Genomic DNA, 15,875 nt, shown 5'->3' with positions numbered 1-15,875 from the left:
GATGGCTGAAAATCAGCATATGTTATAAATGTTTATAGAAAACCACACACACACACACAAAAAAAATTCTTGTTTTCACTGAAAGGCTCATTACTGAAATTGCAAATTGGCAGCATTTGACAAAGTGTCTCAATCTATTTCTGACCAGAACACTCAGCTGGAACCAAAAACACCTAACAGGCCAATGTGTGACAATCATCCTTTCATTACTGCTGAAAGCTACGGCCTCCCCTGAGATTAAATTTAGAGAGTTTAGAGATGATGTTTTTGTTCCAGCAAGAAAAGTAGGTCAAAAGTATCATTTGAGTCAATCCATCAATTATCAGTATTTTTAGGTGTGACACAGTAAGATAAAGGACATGATGCATACAAAATGATAAATTCAAATAGTACCTCACAAAAAGTGAACTTGTGTAAGCCTCACTTTGAACGTGTATAAAATAGATGCCAACATGATTTCCATTTTAGAATGTAGAAACAGCGAGAATGTAGCTGCAGAACATGGCATCAGTGTTTCAACACTGTCAGTACAATCAGATCTGTTCTGTTTCATCATTCAAGACATATTATATGGTACCTGCACCCCAAGGTCTCCAAACTGCCACAAAACATTCAACCGCTTGCAGCATCTGCCCCTCAAAAAAACGCCCTTTTCTGAAGTACAACTGTTGAGCCTGAAAGATCTGTTTCTGGACATGCAATGACCCCCCAGTTTCTGGTTATCTAACTGAAACCCCATTGGTTTCTAGCACCACGCTGTGCGGCGTCGACCAAATCGGATCCAATCCGTGGGGGTGAGGATGAACTCGTTCTCAGTCAACACCCTGAGCACCAACGCTCCACAGGGCTGCATCCTCTTTTCACTGATGACACACAACTTGGTTCTGAAAATATAAACTTTTAAAGCTGAAACATGAAAAAAATTCCCTACCCTTGTTTTTTCTGAATGACAAAATTTCTTTCTTTACTCACTGCAACATGTAAACAATAATGAAATGACAACAAACAGATTATAGAGTCTCAAAGAAGAACATAGAGAATATTCAGCATTATTCTTGGATAAAAGACATTTGCAATGAAATTAAGGCTTAAATGGTTTGGTGTGTGCACTGTGGGTGGTGTTTGTCATGTTAAGACTTAAGAGCATGAAAATGACCTTGTTTACCAGAAAGATAAATCCTGCAAGTCGTGGAGGTGATGGATAGATATTTAAACAGAGCAAAGCTGTTGTCATAGAAGGGCTTAAATGCAAACAAATGGTTCACAAATTAGCATTGGTGTGTTTATACAAGCATACACACCTGATGTGAAAGTGTTAGTGGATTATAGAAAACGCATCTGTTTTCTTCATACATCCTCCTAAACCTTAAGGAATAAGAAGAAGAAAAAAGATGATGGTTGTGGCTAATATAAGCATCAAAATGAAGTCCACCTGAAAAGATGGCCTGGCTTAGACAAACACAAACAAGGCTGCTCTGACCCTGTCACATGGTGGTCTCGTCGGGCACATGCAGCACGTTTCCCAGATTACAACCACTCTGCTCTAATTCTGAGTGGCACGCCGCTCCGATATGATGCAAAGTCACTGTCTGCTGATTAAACTGGGTATAATCCCCGCCAAGCCATTCAGGCTGAGCTCTACAGCAGCTGCGAGGATGATGTCTGCTCATGAGGGCTCATGTGTGTCCAAGGTTGAGATCAAACAACATTTTCTGATAATCGGGATGCTAAAGTACATAGTGTCCTTTCCCATCTCAGGCATGCTCTGTGCCTCTCCTCCATTACTGTCACATCATGTGACAGTCAGCCGTTGAGCGAAAGACAGGAGGAATTGCCTCCTTTTTCTTTTCTTTTGCTGTTTTTCCCTTAAATTTTCTAAATGACTTTCTTCTTATGATGTTATATCCTTCAATCCTATCATGGTGGTCCGCTCATGGTATTATCTTTACTATTTCTCTTTTAGTTTAAATAATTAAAGAAACAGAACCTTTTCATTGCAACAAAAACTACAATCTCAATAGATTTCATGAATTTCAACAAACCTAAAAAAATGTGCAGGTAAAGAGTAAAATAAAGCTAAAGCCTTTTAAAGGAATTGCTCACACATGAAGTGGAGAGAAAACAAGTGCTCCCAAAATTACAAATACAAGGAGGATTCTGGGTTGTTTTAAAGCACAAACCCCAACAGCAACAAAGCTCTGACAGTGGTAAAAAGGAAAACATATCGTTTTGGGACATATTCATGTTACAAAAGTTTCCTTTTTTTACTTTAAAATTAATAATAATGCAGAACGAGATTAGTGGACATTGCTCAGCAAAGGTTTATATTTTACTTGTTGCTCACTAATGTTTCCTATTTATTTTATTTTGTAACATTTTTGGAAACTCAAAATAATCAGCACATAACCATGAAAAAACCCAACTCATAACAGTGATAATCACCATCAAAGTCTCAATCTGATCATTTTTTGATTTACTTTTTCCAGTTGTCTTTTATTTATAATTATGCTGTTTTTTAGCCAAAATGAAAAAAAAAAACAGTTGTTTTTGTATGACATAGTTTCTGCAGAGCGGCAGTAGCTCACCAGAAATTCATCTCTGAGTTGTGGGCGAGACTGTTGGTGCAAAGCAGCCCTGCTGCCTCTTCCTGTCATCTATCTGTTTACACTCTTAACATTAGCAGTGCAACAAAAATGGCGAGCAATGTTTGAGCTATCCAGCCGTAAAGTTTTGAGCCAGATGTCAGCTCAGACGAGGAAAACAAAGACGTTCATGGATCTATCTGTCAAAAAGGAAAGCATCAGAATGGAGCAGACCAGGGATCTTACAAGCTTCATAATGATTTGAATAAAAAAAAATACGGCATTTTGAGCTTAACTTTTTTATATATATGTCCTCCTTCCTTAAATATTACCAGCTCAGTGGCCTTGGGGTGGAGAGTCCTCCCTGTGACTGGAAGGTCGGCTGTTCAAATCCAGGCTGAGTCATACCAAAGACTCTAAAATTGGGACCCAATGCCTCCCTGCTTGACACTCAGAATTAAGGGGTTGGATTGGGGGGTTAAACCACCAAATGGTTCCCGAGTGCGGCTGTGTCTGCAGCTCACCGCTCCGCTAGGGGATGGGTCAAATGTGGAGAACAAATGTCACACCTGTCACACACCCAGGTGTGTGACAGCTAATGGTACTTTAACTTCATGAGAAAATAGAAACATGATTTTCATCACCGTGGGTCTTTAAAAATGACTGAGTTATGTGGTTCAGAGATTTTTTCATTAACAAAATAATACAAAAAATATTTAAGATAAAAAAAAAATGGCACAAGTCGTGTTTAGATTTTTAATTAGTATGTTTGGAATTTTGCAGGCCTTAAAATCACATTTCTGCCTAAATCCTTTCAGTCAGTAAATTCAGTATGCTCTTTCAGTGTGAGACTAAAGAAACTAGCACATTATGTATCATATTTCTATGAAAATTGGTTTGGTGCACGGTGTGAAAATGAAAACCAAAGGCGTTATGTGGGTACAGAGTCCTCATGTACGGTTCTTTAATGCTTTGCTTGAGAAAGTAACTGTTTCGCCGCACAATTTGGCTCACGACGTCAGTTTGGAGAACAACCTTTTGCGCCAAAGCAAGATAGACACAATATACACAGTGTGGCCACTCAGGCTGGAAATGCATCCGGATGAGCTAATTCAATTACAGAGCTCTTTATCATAGTCATGGAACAATCTGAGCCTAAACAAAAGCTCATATCAGGTGGTAAAACGCTCTGAGGAGAACAAACTGCAGGCTTTTAGGTCACATTTTAGACTCATTATTGCTTACAGAAGGTCAACCATTATTAGTAGGTATTTATTTTTCTGATGGCTCTCTAACAGTAGATCTGGTGCTTAAAAACGGTTTCAATGAATTTTCTTCTTCAGCACCACATCATCGTTTATCTCTCCTGCAGTGGCTGATGCTCGGAATACATAATGTTCAAGTTCTGAATTAAACATCATCTATGGCCTGAATGCAGATGTTGAGACAGAGGCAGAGGCAGGAGGAAGAAGAGTAAGGAGAGAAAAGGAAGACACAAGGAAAGGCAGCGTTGGATGCTCAAAAACTAGAACAACATGCACAACATATAAGCTGCAAGTTTTAAATAAAAACCAAACAACATTGTGTTTAAACATGGCAAAAGTCCCCCTTTAAGAAAAATATTCAGATATGTAGACATTTGAAACATCTGTTAGAACCACATAAAACAAAGGAATCCACAAGTTCCTAGTTCTGACTAAAGAACCGTTTCAGATGATCGGGCTCCACCAAGCCATCAAATAAAGGAGGAGAGTGTAAAAACTAGAAAATACTTAGAGAAGGCTTGACAGGATTTTTATCAAACATGGACACACAGTGTTAAACCCTTTTGTAAAAGAACAATGTTTTTTTTATGGCGTAAATGGTAAATGGCATATAGCACTTTTCTAGCTTCCTTGAAGGTCCAAAGGGCTTTTCCAACCAGAGGTCAGGCGCACCAGGGCCATGAAAACACCGCTGATATAGGAGGCTTAATTTCAGGTGCCAGCTGTCTTGTGTGTTTGTCTGTTGTGTGGAAAATGACTCTTTCAGGCTATTCTGGATCTTTAACAAAGATTGAAAACATGTGATCCACCATGTTCCAGAGTTGTGTTCAAGTTAAGATTCAGCTTCATTAAAATGCACAAAACATCAGATTAACTAACAACCTGAGCATACCAAATGAAAAGGTTTTTCATCAGCTGTATTTTAGAAAGGTTTACTGGACTCATAATAGGAGGACTTCCTTCAGGGAGTATGGCGTGTCCCAATCACATATGGACTCATCTGCTCAGCAGAGAAGCCAGATTTTAAACCCTGCCAACATCCAGGAAATGCAGCAACATTTCTTTTTATGTAGCTGCTGTGGTTTTGAATGGAACTAAATGATGTGGCATTGCACAGGTTTACTAGAATAATGTTGTGCTGAATGCAGCACACATATTTATGGGTAATAGCGCTTTAACGGTTTTTGTAGCTCCTTCTCTTCCCTGTTGGAGACTCATGAATGAAGTGAAACAGCACAGCTATTATCCGGCACTGCTGGTCTTCACGCAAGTTTCGTGTTTGTATCCACAAGGTGAATGACTGAGATAACACAGCCAGATACTTACCTGGAAAGAAATTAATTAAAAAAAACAACAACACTGAAATATCAGAAAGTGTAAAGTTGGCAGGATCATTTCTCCATCCTGGCAGGAAAAACTCCTCCACGTGTATCAATTTCCATAATCAGTACCACTTAACTTCAACCATCTGACTTTCTACAGTGCACGTTCAAGCATTTCCCTCCTTTTTGCTCGTTTTGCTTGCTCTAACTCTTTCACCCCCCCTTCTCTTCTTTGTAATCTCCCAGCTGGATCTGCTTTACGCTGCACTGCAGTACTTCCAAAAAGAATCCAGGCTGGATGAGTCACTGACTCACCATCTGCTGCCCCGGAGCCCCGCAGGCGTCAGCAACATCCAAGGACCCCACATGGTCCCCAAGCTTGCGTGGACATACGTCCATGCAGGCTGCATCCATATTTCTATAAGGCAATGTGGAAATGTAAGATCACACTTTTCAGTCCAGTGGAAAAAACCTCCTTAAACAATTTTATTTCTGATCAATATGAAAACCAACTCTTCTAGGGACTAAAAACTAGGAATTGATAATCAGTACACACTCAGGGAAAGCTCCTGTAAGACCAAAGCTTAGGATAAAATGAAGCATCACTGCTGCATTACCAGCAGCAGGAGCACACTCCATCCAAATCTGATAACTGCTCGACAGTAAGACTGAAGTAGACTCCAACAATCATGCCGCTGTAGAGTGGCAACGGTTCACTGGATCTCCACACAGAGCAAACTCAAGACTTCAAGCTGTTTGTACATCTGTTCCACCATGATGGCTTCATTTCTCAGCTTTCTGTTGCAACACCAAATAGAATCCACAAAAAGATTGGGTCCTTTTGAGCACACCTGGAACCCAGATCAACCACATTGTTGAAACAAGCCAGTAAAAAAAACAAAAAAACTTTAAACTGTGAGTTTAGGTGCATCAAAAAATGCTTAAAAAATATTAATTAGTGCATCATTGAATAGAAAAAATTTAACTGAAGTGTAAAAATTGTGTCCATACAATAGATGTGTTTAGCACAGTGCTCAATCTAAAAGTGGTGTGGAATAGAAAAATCCAACTAGTTTTTTTTTGCTCCAAATATTATTAAATGCATCACAAACTAAACCGTCTACATAAACTTTAAGTGAGTCAGGGTGAGTCACAGCACTAATAAAACTGCTGGTTGCAACCCGACAGACCTCCAAATCAGTCGCTTAAAACCCTAAAAATAAAACCTCATATTATCCTTTTTACATAGATGCTGCAGTTTATGTAATGAACAAAAAACGTGCACGCCTAAATCTATAAAACCCATGTAGATTTGATCAGATAGATGGAAAATAAACCAAAAAAGGTAAAGCTGAAAACATTTTATTTAGATAAGCTGCAGAAGCTGAAACCCAATGACATTTTGTTTCCTTCCTTAGTCACTTTTGCATCCAGCCTTGCCCTCCTGATAGCAGCTCAAACTCATAGTTTGTAAATAAAACATGGAACTGTAGAAATGAAGATGAATTCCATCAAGGTTGAAATGTAAACAGGTGAGAAAATGTGTTGATTTTTTAGAGCAGTTTGGTTGGTTGTTTTCTTCATCATCACAAAACTACCTTCATAAAGATGTTTTTTCCCCTCCAAACTATAGAAATAACCGAAGAATCTGCCTATTGAACCATTAATTTAACGTATTAAATGGTGTATACTTTTCTACCTTCCTTGAAGGCCCAAAGTGCTTTATAGTCAGTCCCCTTCCCCTTCACACATTCACACACTAATGGCCGGTGTAGGTACCATAACCGTTCAGCCTGGAACTTCCGTTCGGGGTCCTTGCGCCTGCAGGTAACGTCACACTACGGTAACCCCACTTGGACAAACTACGTAGCGTCGAGATCTGCTTGGGCTCTACAAATTTTCATTTCACGTTCCCTTTTGTAACCTAAAGGTATTTTCGCTCATAAATTGTGTCTGATAATATTCTTTGTAATATTTATAAAGACGTGTTGCCACAATCCGCTTGTTATTCCAGTTTAAGTTCAGCCGTGGCTGAAAAAGTTGTCAGCACGGCTAAATGTTGTTCTTCCGGGTCCATTCTGCCAATAATAAAGCACTGGGCGCACGGATTAAAAAAACTACAAGCGAACATGCATTTAATAATAATCATAATAATAATAAAGGCATGTTTGTTTACAACTGACTTCATAATATTTTCTTCTATGGTAGTATTGTAATTGTCCAGACCAAACACTATCTGACACGTTCAGGTCAGCGGACCAATGTACAGCCAATCACATAATGTGACGTCAGCATTAGTCCCAGGACCCCGAACGGAGGTTCAAGGCTTGTTTTGTATTGTGTTCAATTAAAAAAAAAAAAAAAAAAAACGCGGTTCAAGGCCGAACGGTTTTGGTACCTCCTTCCCGAACACTGGCGCCAACATTCCACCAGAAGCAAAGTTGGGGTTCAGTGTCTTCAATTCAATTTTACTTATATAGCCCAATTTTACAATACTAGTCGTCTCTATGGGCTTCTTACCATAAAGATGAAATCATAAAGAACATGAAGTAATAAAATTAATAGGTATTGGCTAAACTAAACTAAACAGTCTAAGCTTAACTGGGCATCCATGCCCTTACACCCTCCTTCTTGCCCAAGGACACTTCGACATAGGGGCAGGCAAGGCGGAAATTGAACCTGCAATCTTCCAATCAAGGGGTCGTGCGCACTCCCACTGCACCACGTTTTTAAAAAGCATTGAAGTTTATCTGAATATTATCTACCTACTGATTTTCCATAAAATCAATTGAATATAAATCGAGCTTTTGGGAAAGGTTTACTTCATTAAATGATTCAGAGGCAAAAAGAAAGAATTAGTGTATATAAATAGGCGGAACTGTCTTGGAGATTCTTAGGACTTCCTTGTGTAACAAAACCCCCAAACAGATTTAGATTATGTAAGGATCTCTGGAAAGGTGGCACCGACAGCCAATTATCCAGCATGGACGGATGTTCTTGTCCTGTGCAGCATCTGCACCACCAAACTGTGCTGTCCACACATCACGTTCTCCACGAAGGTTCTATAACCACAAGAGAACATTTGCTGCAGTCGTTAGGAGAGAGACGTTTGCTGTACACTTGGAGGTAAAGTAGAAGCCTTCACGCCAATGTTGAAACTTGAGACGAAGAGAGGACACTCTATCATTAGTGTTTGTGTTTAGACAAAAACTCCCCTGCAATAGAGGAAACACAGAATATACTCCTGGTGAAAGTACATCTAGTCAAAGACAAAATCTCTGATCTCCCTAAAAGGACAACGACAATAATAATCCACATTGACGCCTGATGTCCTTAAAAGAAAAGGAGTGACGTCTTAAATAGAGTTTGTGGTGTCAGTTACCCAGTTTTATGTAAGATGTTAAAGCTGATCATGTGTCATTCACGTTTCTTTTGGAAAATTAAAAAAAAAAATGTGATCAAGAAGCACTGGAAGCCTCCTCAACAAGACTGAGAATAAACACTAGTTTCTAAAACAGAAAATCACGACTTTGTTCATCAATTTTTTTTAAGAAAACACCAACAAACAAACAAACACCTGATATTAGAAGCTGGAAAATGTACAGATCCAATTTTATTAGAGAAATTCATTTGAACTTCATCAAACCAATAATCTTTTGACCCACCTCCCATCGGAGTGTGGTGGGAGGAAGAATGGCTGAACAGCATGAGTGGATATATCAGTGAACAAGTGGCCAGATTGCAAATAAATCTGGATTACAAGGCTGAGGCTTGAGAACAGAGGGGTTGAAGGGAACCGTCTGCCACTAGGGGTGTGGGGTGGGGGTGGGGTTGAAGGCAGTATTTGTGTGTGTTTTGTTTGAGGGTGTGTAATGTTAAGGAACAGACGACCGAATACCACAGAGACAACCCATTCCTCGCTCAAAGCCAGAAGAAGCACTTTGGGACTGAAGCACTAACGGAGCTGTGAAAAAACCACAAACAGCAGATTCTGCCTTTTCATTTCCAAGCGCAACACCAATAATTCTTCGTGCTCATACGCCGCACCTTGTATCATCTTTGAAACACAGAGATGCATTGTGTGGCTCCAAGCATTTGAAGCTGTTAGGGAACATCTGCAGGGACACAGAGCAGCCCCGGCTAATTGGTGACAACTGACTCATCGCATTGAGTTAACACACTCTGTGCTGCCATGGAATGCCTCACTTGGGGGGGGGGCTATCTATTTCCAATCTGATAAAATGAAGTATTGATTATTGAGAGAAATTTGTTTAGAGTACGGGTGTAGGGAATAAAATCGATTCGACGATAGATCGATATTTGTGTCGATATAAAATGCTGTCAGGGTGATATTTATTTAATTATTTATAGGTGTCCTTCAGCGTCTCACTCTTGTTTTCCACGTAAACCCCAGACCGCTGGTTGGCAGCAGAGCACACTAAGGCTCTTTGAGCAGCTCTACACCGCACAAAACAACAACAAAATCTTGCGAGAATCAGCTTGTTTTGTTGTTATGAGACATGCACTACTTAATTTTTACTTAAAATGGGTATAACTCTGTAAAACTCTGTGGCATGTTGCTGTCAGTATCATATAAAAGCGGGGATTCGGGTGCTTTTTAGTGGGCTCAGATAAGAACAAGAGAAGCAGTGCAGCTGCACAGTGGCTAATGCACGGAGCATTGGCCAAAATGCTGTCGGCAAAGTGAGCCAAAGTTCTGCAGAACATCACAGCAATAGAGTCTAGTTCTGCAAATGATGGATCAGAGCGAAGTGTAAAAAGGTCTGAAAAAAGGCCAACGTCGTGGTGATGAGCGATGAAATCTGTGTTTACTTCTGCATGTGAGAAAGCAGAGCAGCAGTGGTACAATGCAGACTGTCATGTAAATAAAGCATCATTGTCATATTAAAGTGCGCTTCTTCACCCTGTCATGCTGCCTCATCTCACTTTAATGTTTCTGGAAAGAATTGGTGATTTTTTTTTCTCCTTTATTTTTGAAGTACCGTTCAGGCTACTGAACTGTTTAAAAGAACTGAAAAAGCTACATGAAGCAATAATGAAAGTAAACAGCACTTTATTTCCTCAATCATACTTTTAGAACCTTATTGCTTAAGGTACATTTATTCTCTTTTTCCTTATGCTGAAAAATTTTTGTTGTGGAAATCAGACTATTTTGACCCCTCCCTTTAAGAACAAATATATTTTAAGTTACCAAAAGAAAAGCACTATGAATTTGCTTGGGTAAAAGCAACTTATGTGAGATACAGTTGCAGTGCTTAACATTGTCATCATTAAATAAAATTAATTTTACCATTTTATTTTAATGAAAGGCACATTGATATTCAGGTAGATTTGTTTCTAAGTCATACTCTTAGCAAAAAAGAAAGTGTTCCAGTACAATGTTAGGATACGTATTGTGTCGCCAGACTCTTGCCGATACACACCTGTAGTTTAGAGCAGATCAAAATGATGAACCATTTTCTCAGCCACCAAGGCTCTTCAGGTCTTACAGTCTCTGATTCTGTTTGGGTAGAAACTGTAATTTCAGCACCTTAGACATCAGTGTGACATTATCATTAGGAACAAAATACAAAAAATACAGCTTTAATCTCAGTTGTGTTTTACCAAAATCCAAACTGGAAACAGAATTAATAGAACTTCTGTTCCTATGTTCACTCAATGGTCACTTTGTTAGACACATCTCTCCAACTTCATTGTTCATTTCTAACCAGCCAATCAGATGGCAGCAACTCAATGCATTTAGGCATGTAGACATGGTCAAGACGGCTACAGCTACAGTTTAAACCGAGCATCAGAATGGTTAAGAAAACTGACTTTGAATGCGGCATAGTTATTGGTGCTAGACGGGCTGGTCTGGGTGTTTCAGAAACTGCTGATCTACTGGGGTTTTCACCCACAACAATCTTTAGGGTTTACAGATAATGGTCAGAAAAAGAGAAAATATGTCCAGTGAGCAGCTGTTCTGTGGGCAGAAATGTCTTGTTGACGTTACATGTTTTGGATATAAACTTAACAAACCTTATTCAATTAGTGAGACAAGTTCGCACTGTCACCCAGAAAATGTATGTTTTACAAGTCGTTTTATTCTGTAATTTTTCTGTCATCTCACCGTGTTACTGGGATGAACAGACCCTAATCTATAACCAGGCCATTTTTGTTCAGCACACATGTACTGATGAACCCATGGTTGTCCACTAACCTGTGTTTTGTTTGAGTTTTGGAGCTAAAACTTAAAAAAAATGTTAACTTCTCTTTTGCTAGGATGGTTTATGTTTAAATACATGTTTTTCAAATATGCATCCTCTGACTGGATAATCTAAATCCAATAAAAACTCCAAATGGGAATGACAAAAATTCAAAGTACTGTATGAAGAGAAATCAACCTTTCATTTTCCAGAGGGAGTGCAGTGAACTCAGTGTGGAATAATTTAAAATTGAGTGAGAAGCTGTCTTGCTTTGATCAGTCTTTGTGGCAAAACAGAACTCTGCAAAAGGTTTCTTACATTAGATATTTTTAGACTGAGGTGAGCCCCAACAGATAAATTGCAACTGTTCAGCAACAGCTCAGAAACAAAAGAACCAAAAACAGAAAAGCAAGCTGTTCTTTTTATTAAATTGGCATATCTGGTAGGCTTGGAGCTCGCTGGTCAGATGATTTCTGGCTGTTTGAGTAAGAATGTTTGGTAGGAATGCTAACTGGTGACCGAGCTAACTTAGTAATGCTGAGGCATGATGGCCAAGTCTCATTCTTTCACTCTTCTTTTTTTCCTTCCTTAAATTACTCACTGAGATAGGACACATATGCTAACACCCTGATTCTGAGGGAGGGTTTTATTCCGTAAGCTCCTTTGGCATTCTGGTGGTACAGTATTCGGATTTCGGATGACTTAGGAAATATTTTCGGTTGTTTAATGTAGGAAGTACAGATGCAGACAAGTTGAGGGGTGGCAGTTCCTGGGATGTGGGAAAACCCTGTTGAGTCTTCTCTGGTTTGGTTCCATTGACTGTATAAGAGAACTGGACTGAGGGACTTCTCTCCTTCGCATTTCAAACAGGAAGTACCTGCCGGCTCCAAGAAGCCAAAACCCCATAGACTTGTATAGAGAAATAAACAGCTATTACTTAGTCATATGTCAGAATAACCATTCTTGATCTGTTATATTTTTTATAATATTCTTGTCAATCCTAATTTTTTTTTATTGTAAGTTATTCAAGGTATGAACTGGCCAATCAGATACCTCAATAAAAGTATGTGGTGCCCCTGGCCCCCACCATGAACGTTCAAAATGTATGATTGACAGATTCTCCAGCGGTCCTCTTTCAAGTGGTAGGGCTGTGGCCTTCCAACAAGCTCACTCCTGATTTGAGAGGGTGGTTGCCACAGAAACATTGAATTCGACCAATGAGGACCAATCACCTTATTGATCAGCACTTTTTCTTTTTTAAATCATCAACCAGCCCCATTTACATTCCTCTTTGTGGCTGTAATTCATCTAAGAACAAAACCACTGGTAGGAGTCCTTTTAGGGATTAGTAGATGAGGACAGGCAGCCTGCTTCACCAGTGAGTGACTAAAGCTCCACGTGCCTGAAGCCGTCTGTCACTGTCACTGCGACCTACCCATCTCCTTCCCTCAGAACCAAAATGCTCCAAGTTGACATAAAAAATAACTTTAAAGCCACGGAAGTGGCTAAAAACCACAGTAACAGATCACTTGTTTTTTCTGATTTGATATTACTAAGGAAGACTTTATAATAATAATAAAAATCTTAGCCAAAAATATGAACTATTACAGACGTGGTGAGATGCAACCATATATACAAGAATACCTCTGAGTAACCTTGGAACAAAATATTTCATCCAGCATTGGTTGAAGATACCAGGCGGCTCACAATCAGATGCAGAAAATATGATTGAATGAATCTGTTAAACCGCAAAAAGGGCGTATAGAGTGCGCTCAGAGTGCGCCAAGGTCAAGGCTTGCCGCCTTTGGCAGCAGTGGATTTCCGTCAAGGCGGCACTTAATGATTGCATAACATGGAACGGGTCGGATTTCCCCTCTGTGGTTGGCTGGAAGGAGCAGGGATTTAAAGCACCTATGTTCCAAGGAGACAACGTGTGTAGCTCAAAGCGCGAGCAGCTGCAGCTCTGCGGGGGTTTCTCCTGTGCGGAATGTCATCTGAAGGGTACAAAAAAAAAAAGAGGCAATTCTCCATCCCATCGGTGCGCCATCTGGCTCCCAGACGGCCACACAGGCTTCAGGAATGCATAATGATGGTGTCTTCCCGTCACGCATTGAATAACCGCAAAGTGACGGGAAGGCTGCAGACTGGAGCAATGATATATGCATGAAAGTGTTGGTGCAGTGCTGCACCACAACCCTCTCAGTAGAGCTGATGGTAGCGCCAAACCAGGTGGCGCGCATAGCTTCAGCTCTGACACGCACGGATTTCTCATCGCTGCAAAAAACAAAGCTGAACCTAAAAAATCACGCGCTGTCACTACAGAACTATGCAGGACTCCATCATATAACAGCGGCGCGGCTTTTTACCTGAGTGGCTTTGTGGAATTGCTTCTTCAGTCCCGCCACAGACATGACTGCTACACGGCGATGCTGGCCTGATGCTGCAGGTGAGAGCAGAAAAAGCAGACTCTGGTGAAGGTCTTGCGGGCTTGGATGTCCCCAATCTACGCTGGCCCTCTCCAGAAGGAAGTCCTGTGTGTGGGCGGCAGAGTAAAGCCCCGATCAGGCTATTGGACGGCCAGCCCATACGTCTTAAAAACGGCGCTGACGTCGCAGCCTGCTCGTTTTAAAGCGGTGGGTCGTCATCACGGATAAATTAAAGAAGAGATTTTTCTAGGCTCTCAGAGCAGCAGTAATGGGACATTTTATTGTTAAGATTAATCCAAATCAAACAGAAATACTCTGCGTAGAGACATTGTAGAACACCTCTGAGGGGAATATCCTGCAGGAGTTGTTACCCCTTTAATGAGATGTACGCTACAGGCCATGTGACTTCAGCACCCTGGACAGCGCCCATCACACCGAGCCACTGAAACTAGCCAAACAAAAGACCAAAAATGGCTTTTTGGCACTCTTTACGTAATAAATGAAGTATTATAAAGATGACAAAATATGAGTTGTAAAACTACAGGAATTAAAAAAATGAAACAAACAAACAAAACAAAACAGGAATTTGAATAATTTGTTTTATCTTCATCGTATTTCGCAGGAAAGTTGTGTTTGTACACTCCTTCAGGTATGAAAAATATTATATAAAGACACATATCAACCACACAGACTAAAATAGTCTCTCAACTCTATGAAATAACATAAAATATAATTTAACATAATTGTTCTAAATTTTCCAGAATGGAAAATTGCAACTACCAGTATATAGATAATATATTTAGATGCTGTGGAAAAGTACACATAAAGTAATCTTGCTTTGAAAGGGAGATCCCTAGAGATCCACTCTAATGACAATTGTGTTTTGACACGTTGTTTTTTTTTTTTTTTAGTATTTTTCTCATAATGAAGGACATTAATAAAGAAAATTAAGCTTAAAATAGAACATTTGAATTTCTCTAAAAACGGCATAATCATAATTAAAAGACCACTGGGAACGCTTTTAAAAATAACTCAAAAGATGATCGGAGTGAGACTTAAATAGTATTAACCAGCAGTTTCTTTGACTTTAAAAAAAAATTCATTTAAACATTTGTATATACATGACATTTTAGAGTAAACCCAAAATGCTGCATAATTTTCTTCCATTTGCTTATTGACATCTAAATCTTAGCAAAGCAGAGAAAAATCAATTTATAAAACCCAAAAAACAAAGTAAACTCAATACTGTTTTGGAGAGAAATTCCAAAATGAGAAGGACATAGAAAGCAGGGAACAATTCCATGATCTTCTTACAGTGTTAACATGCGCTGATAAACTGAACTAACAAGTGAGAATAACAAACTGAAGCAGAAATATTTGGTAAAAAGCCTAAAAACCAAATTCAGTTTACTCATTTTCATTTGTCAAATTTGTTATGGCACAATTTTTGAAGCCTTTTAGTCTTCGACTCTGACCGCTCCAGAACCTTCATATTTTTAAAATGTTTTTTTTAGACTTGCTGATACATTTAAGATCATTGTTCTATTGCAAAATCATAGCCATTTTTATTTGAAGGAAATTCAGTATTTTTTGGATGCTCTCTATTGGGATGTTTTTTAAAGCGAGATGGGCCCTTTACCATAATCATATTCTTTTTCTGTTTGGTTTTTGTCTGAGAATCCTTCCATTAAATTCCCTTTTTGCACAGTTTCTTTGCATTTACGCTGAAAATTGACCACGGCTGAAGCAATAAAAGAGCTACAGGTTTTTAGATACAATGCTACACCTCAGAGGTGACGTCTTGACTGAGTTTGCTACCATTTCTTCTCTTGTGTCAACTTTGGTTGACTGACCACTCTCCTTGGAGGGTTCACCACCGTTCCTTACAGTGTATAATGACTCTCACTGTGGCTTGTTAGAGTCTGAGGCTCTAATCAAGGCCTTTAATAAAAGCTTTGTAACCTGTAGTCAAATGTTGTTTCTCATTTCTGAATTTTGATAGATCACAGCATGATTTGCTGCTTCTAAAGGTCTCACTGCCTTCTTTTTTTGTCAAACAGCTTCTGACAGAGTG

At 39.4% G+C, this 15,875-nt stretch overlaps 1 protein-coding gene across 2 annotated transcripts in view; it reads right to left on the bottom strand.

Annotated features, from left to right (window-relative positions):
- The window catches only part of LOC144981287 (endophilin-A1-like), a 39,488-nt gene extending 25,314 nt beyond the window's left edge, over positions 1-14,174 (bottom strand). For both annotated transcript variants that reach the window (XM_078952080.1, XM_078952086.1), the window contains exon 1: positions 13,742-14,174. In XM_078952080.1, coding sequence (XP_078808206.1) covers positions 13,742-13,786 — 45 coding nt within the window. In that variant the 5' untranslated portion in view covers positions 13,787-14,174. The remainder of the gene's footprint in view (positions 1-13,741) is intronic.
- Positions 14,175-15,875: the final 1,701 nt, after the last annotated feature.

The sequence above is a fragment of the Oryzias latipes genome, chromosome 1, assembly GCF_053564925.1.
Source record: "Oryzias latipes strain Hd-rR chromosome 1, Olatipes_Hd-rR_3.1".
NCBI lineage: Eukaryota > Metazoa > Chordata > Actinopteri > Beloniformes > Adrianichthyidae > Oryzias > Oryzias latipes.
Note: the sequence above shows the minus strand (reverse complement) of the source record. Positions and strands in the feature narration are given on the sequence as shown.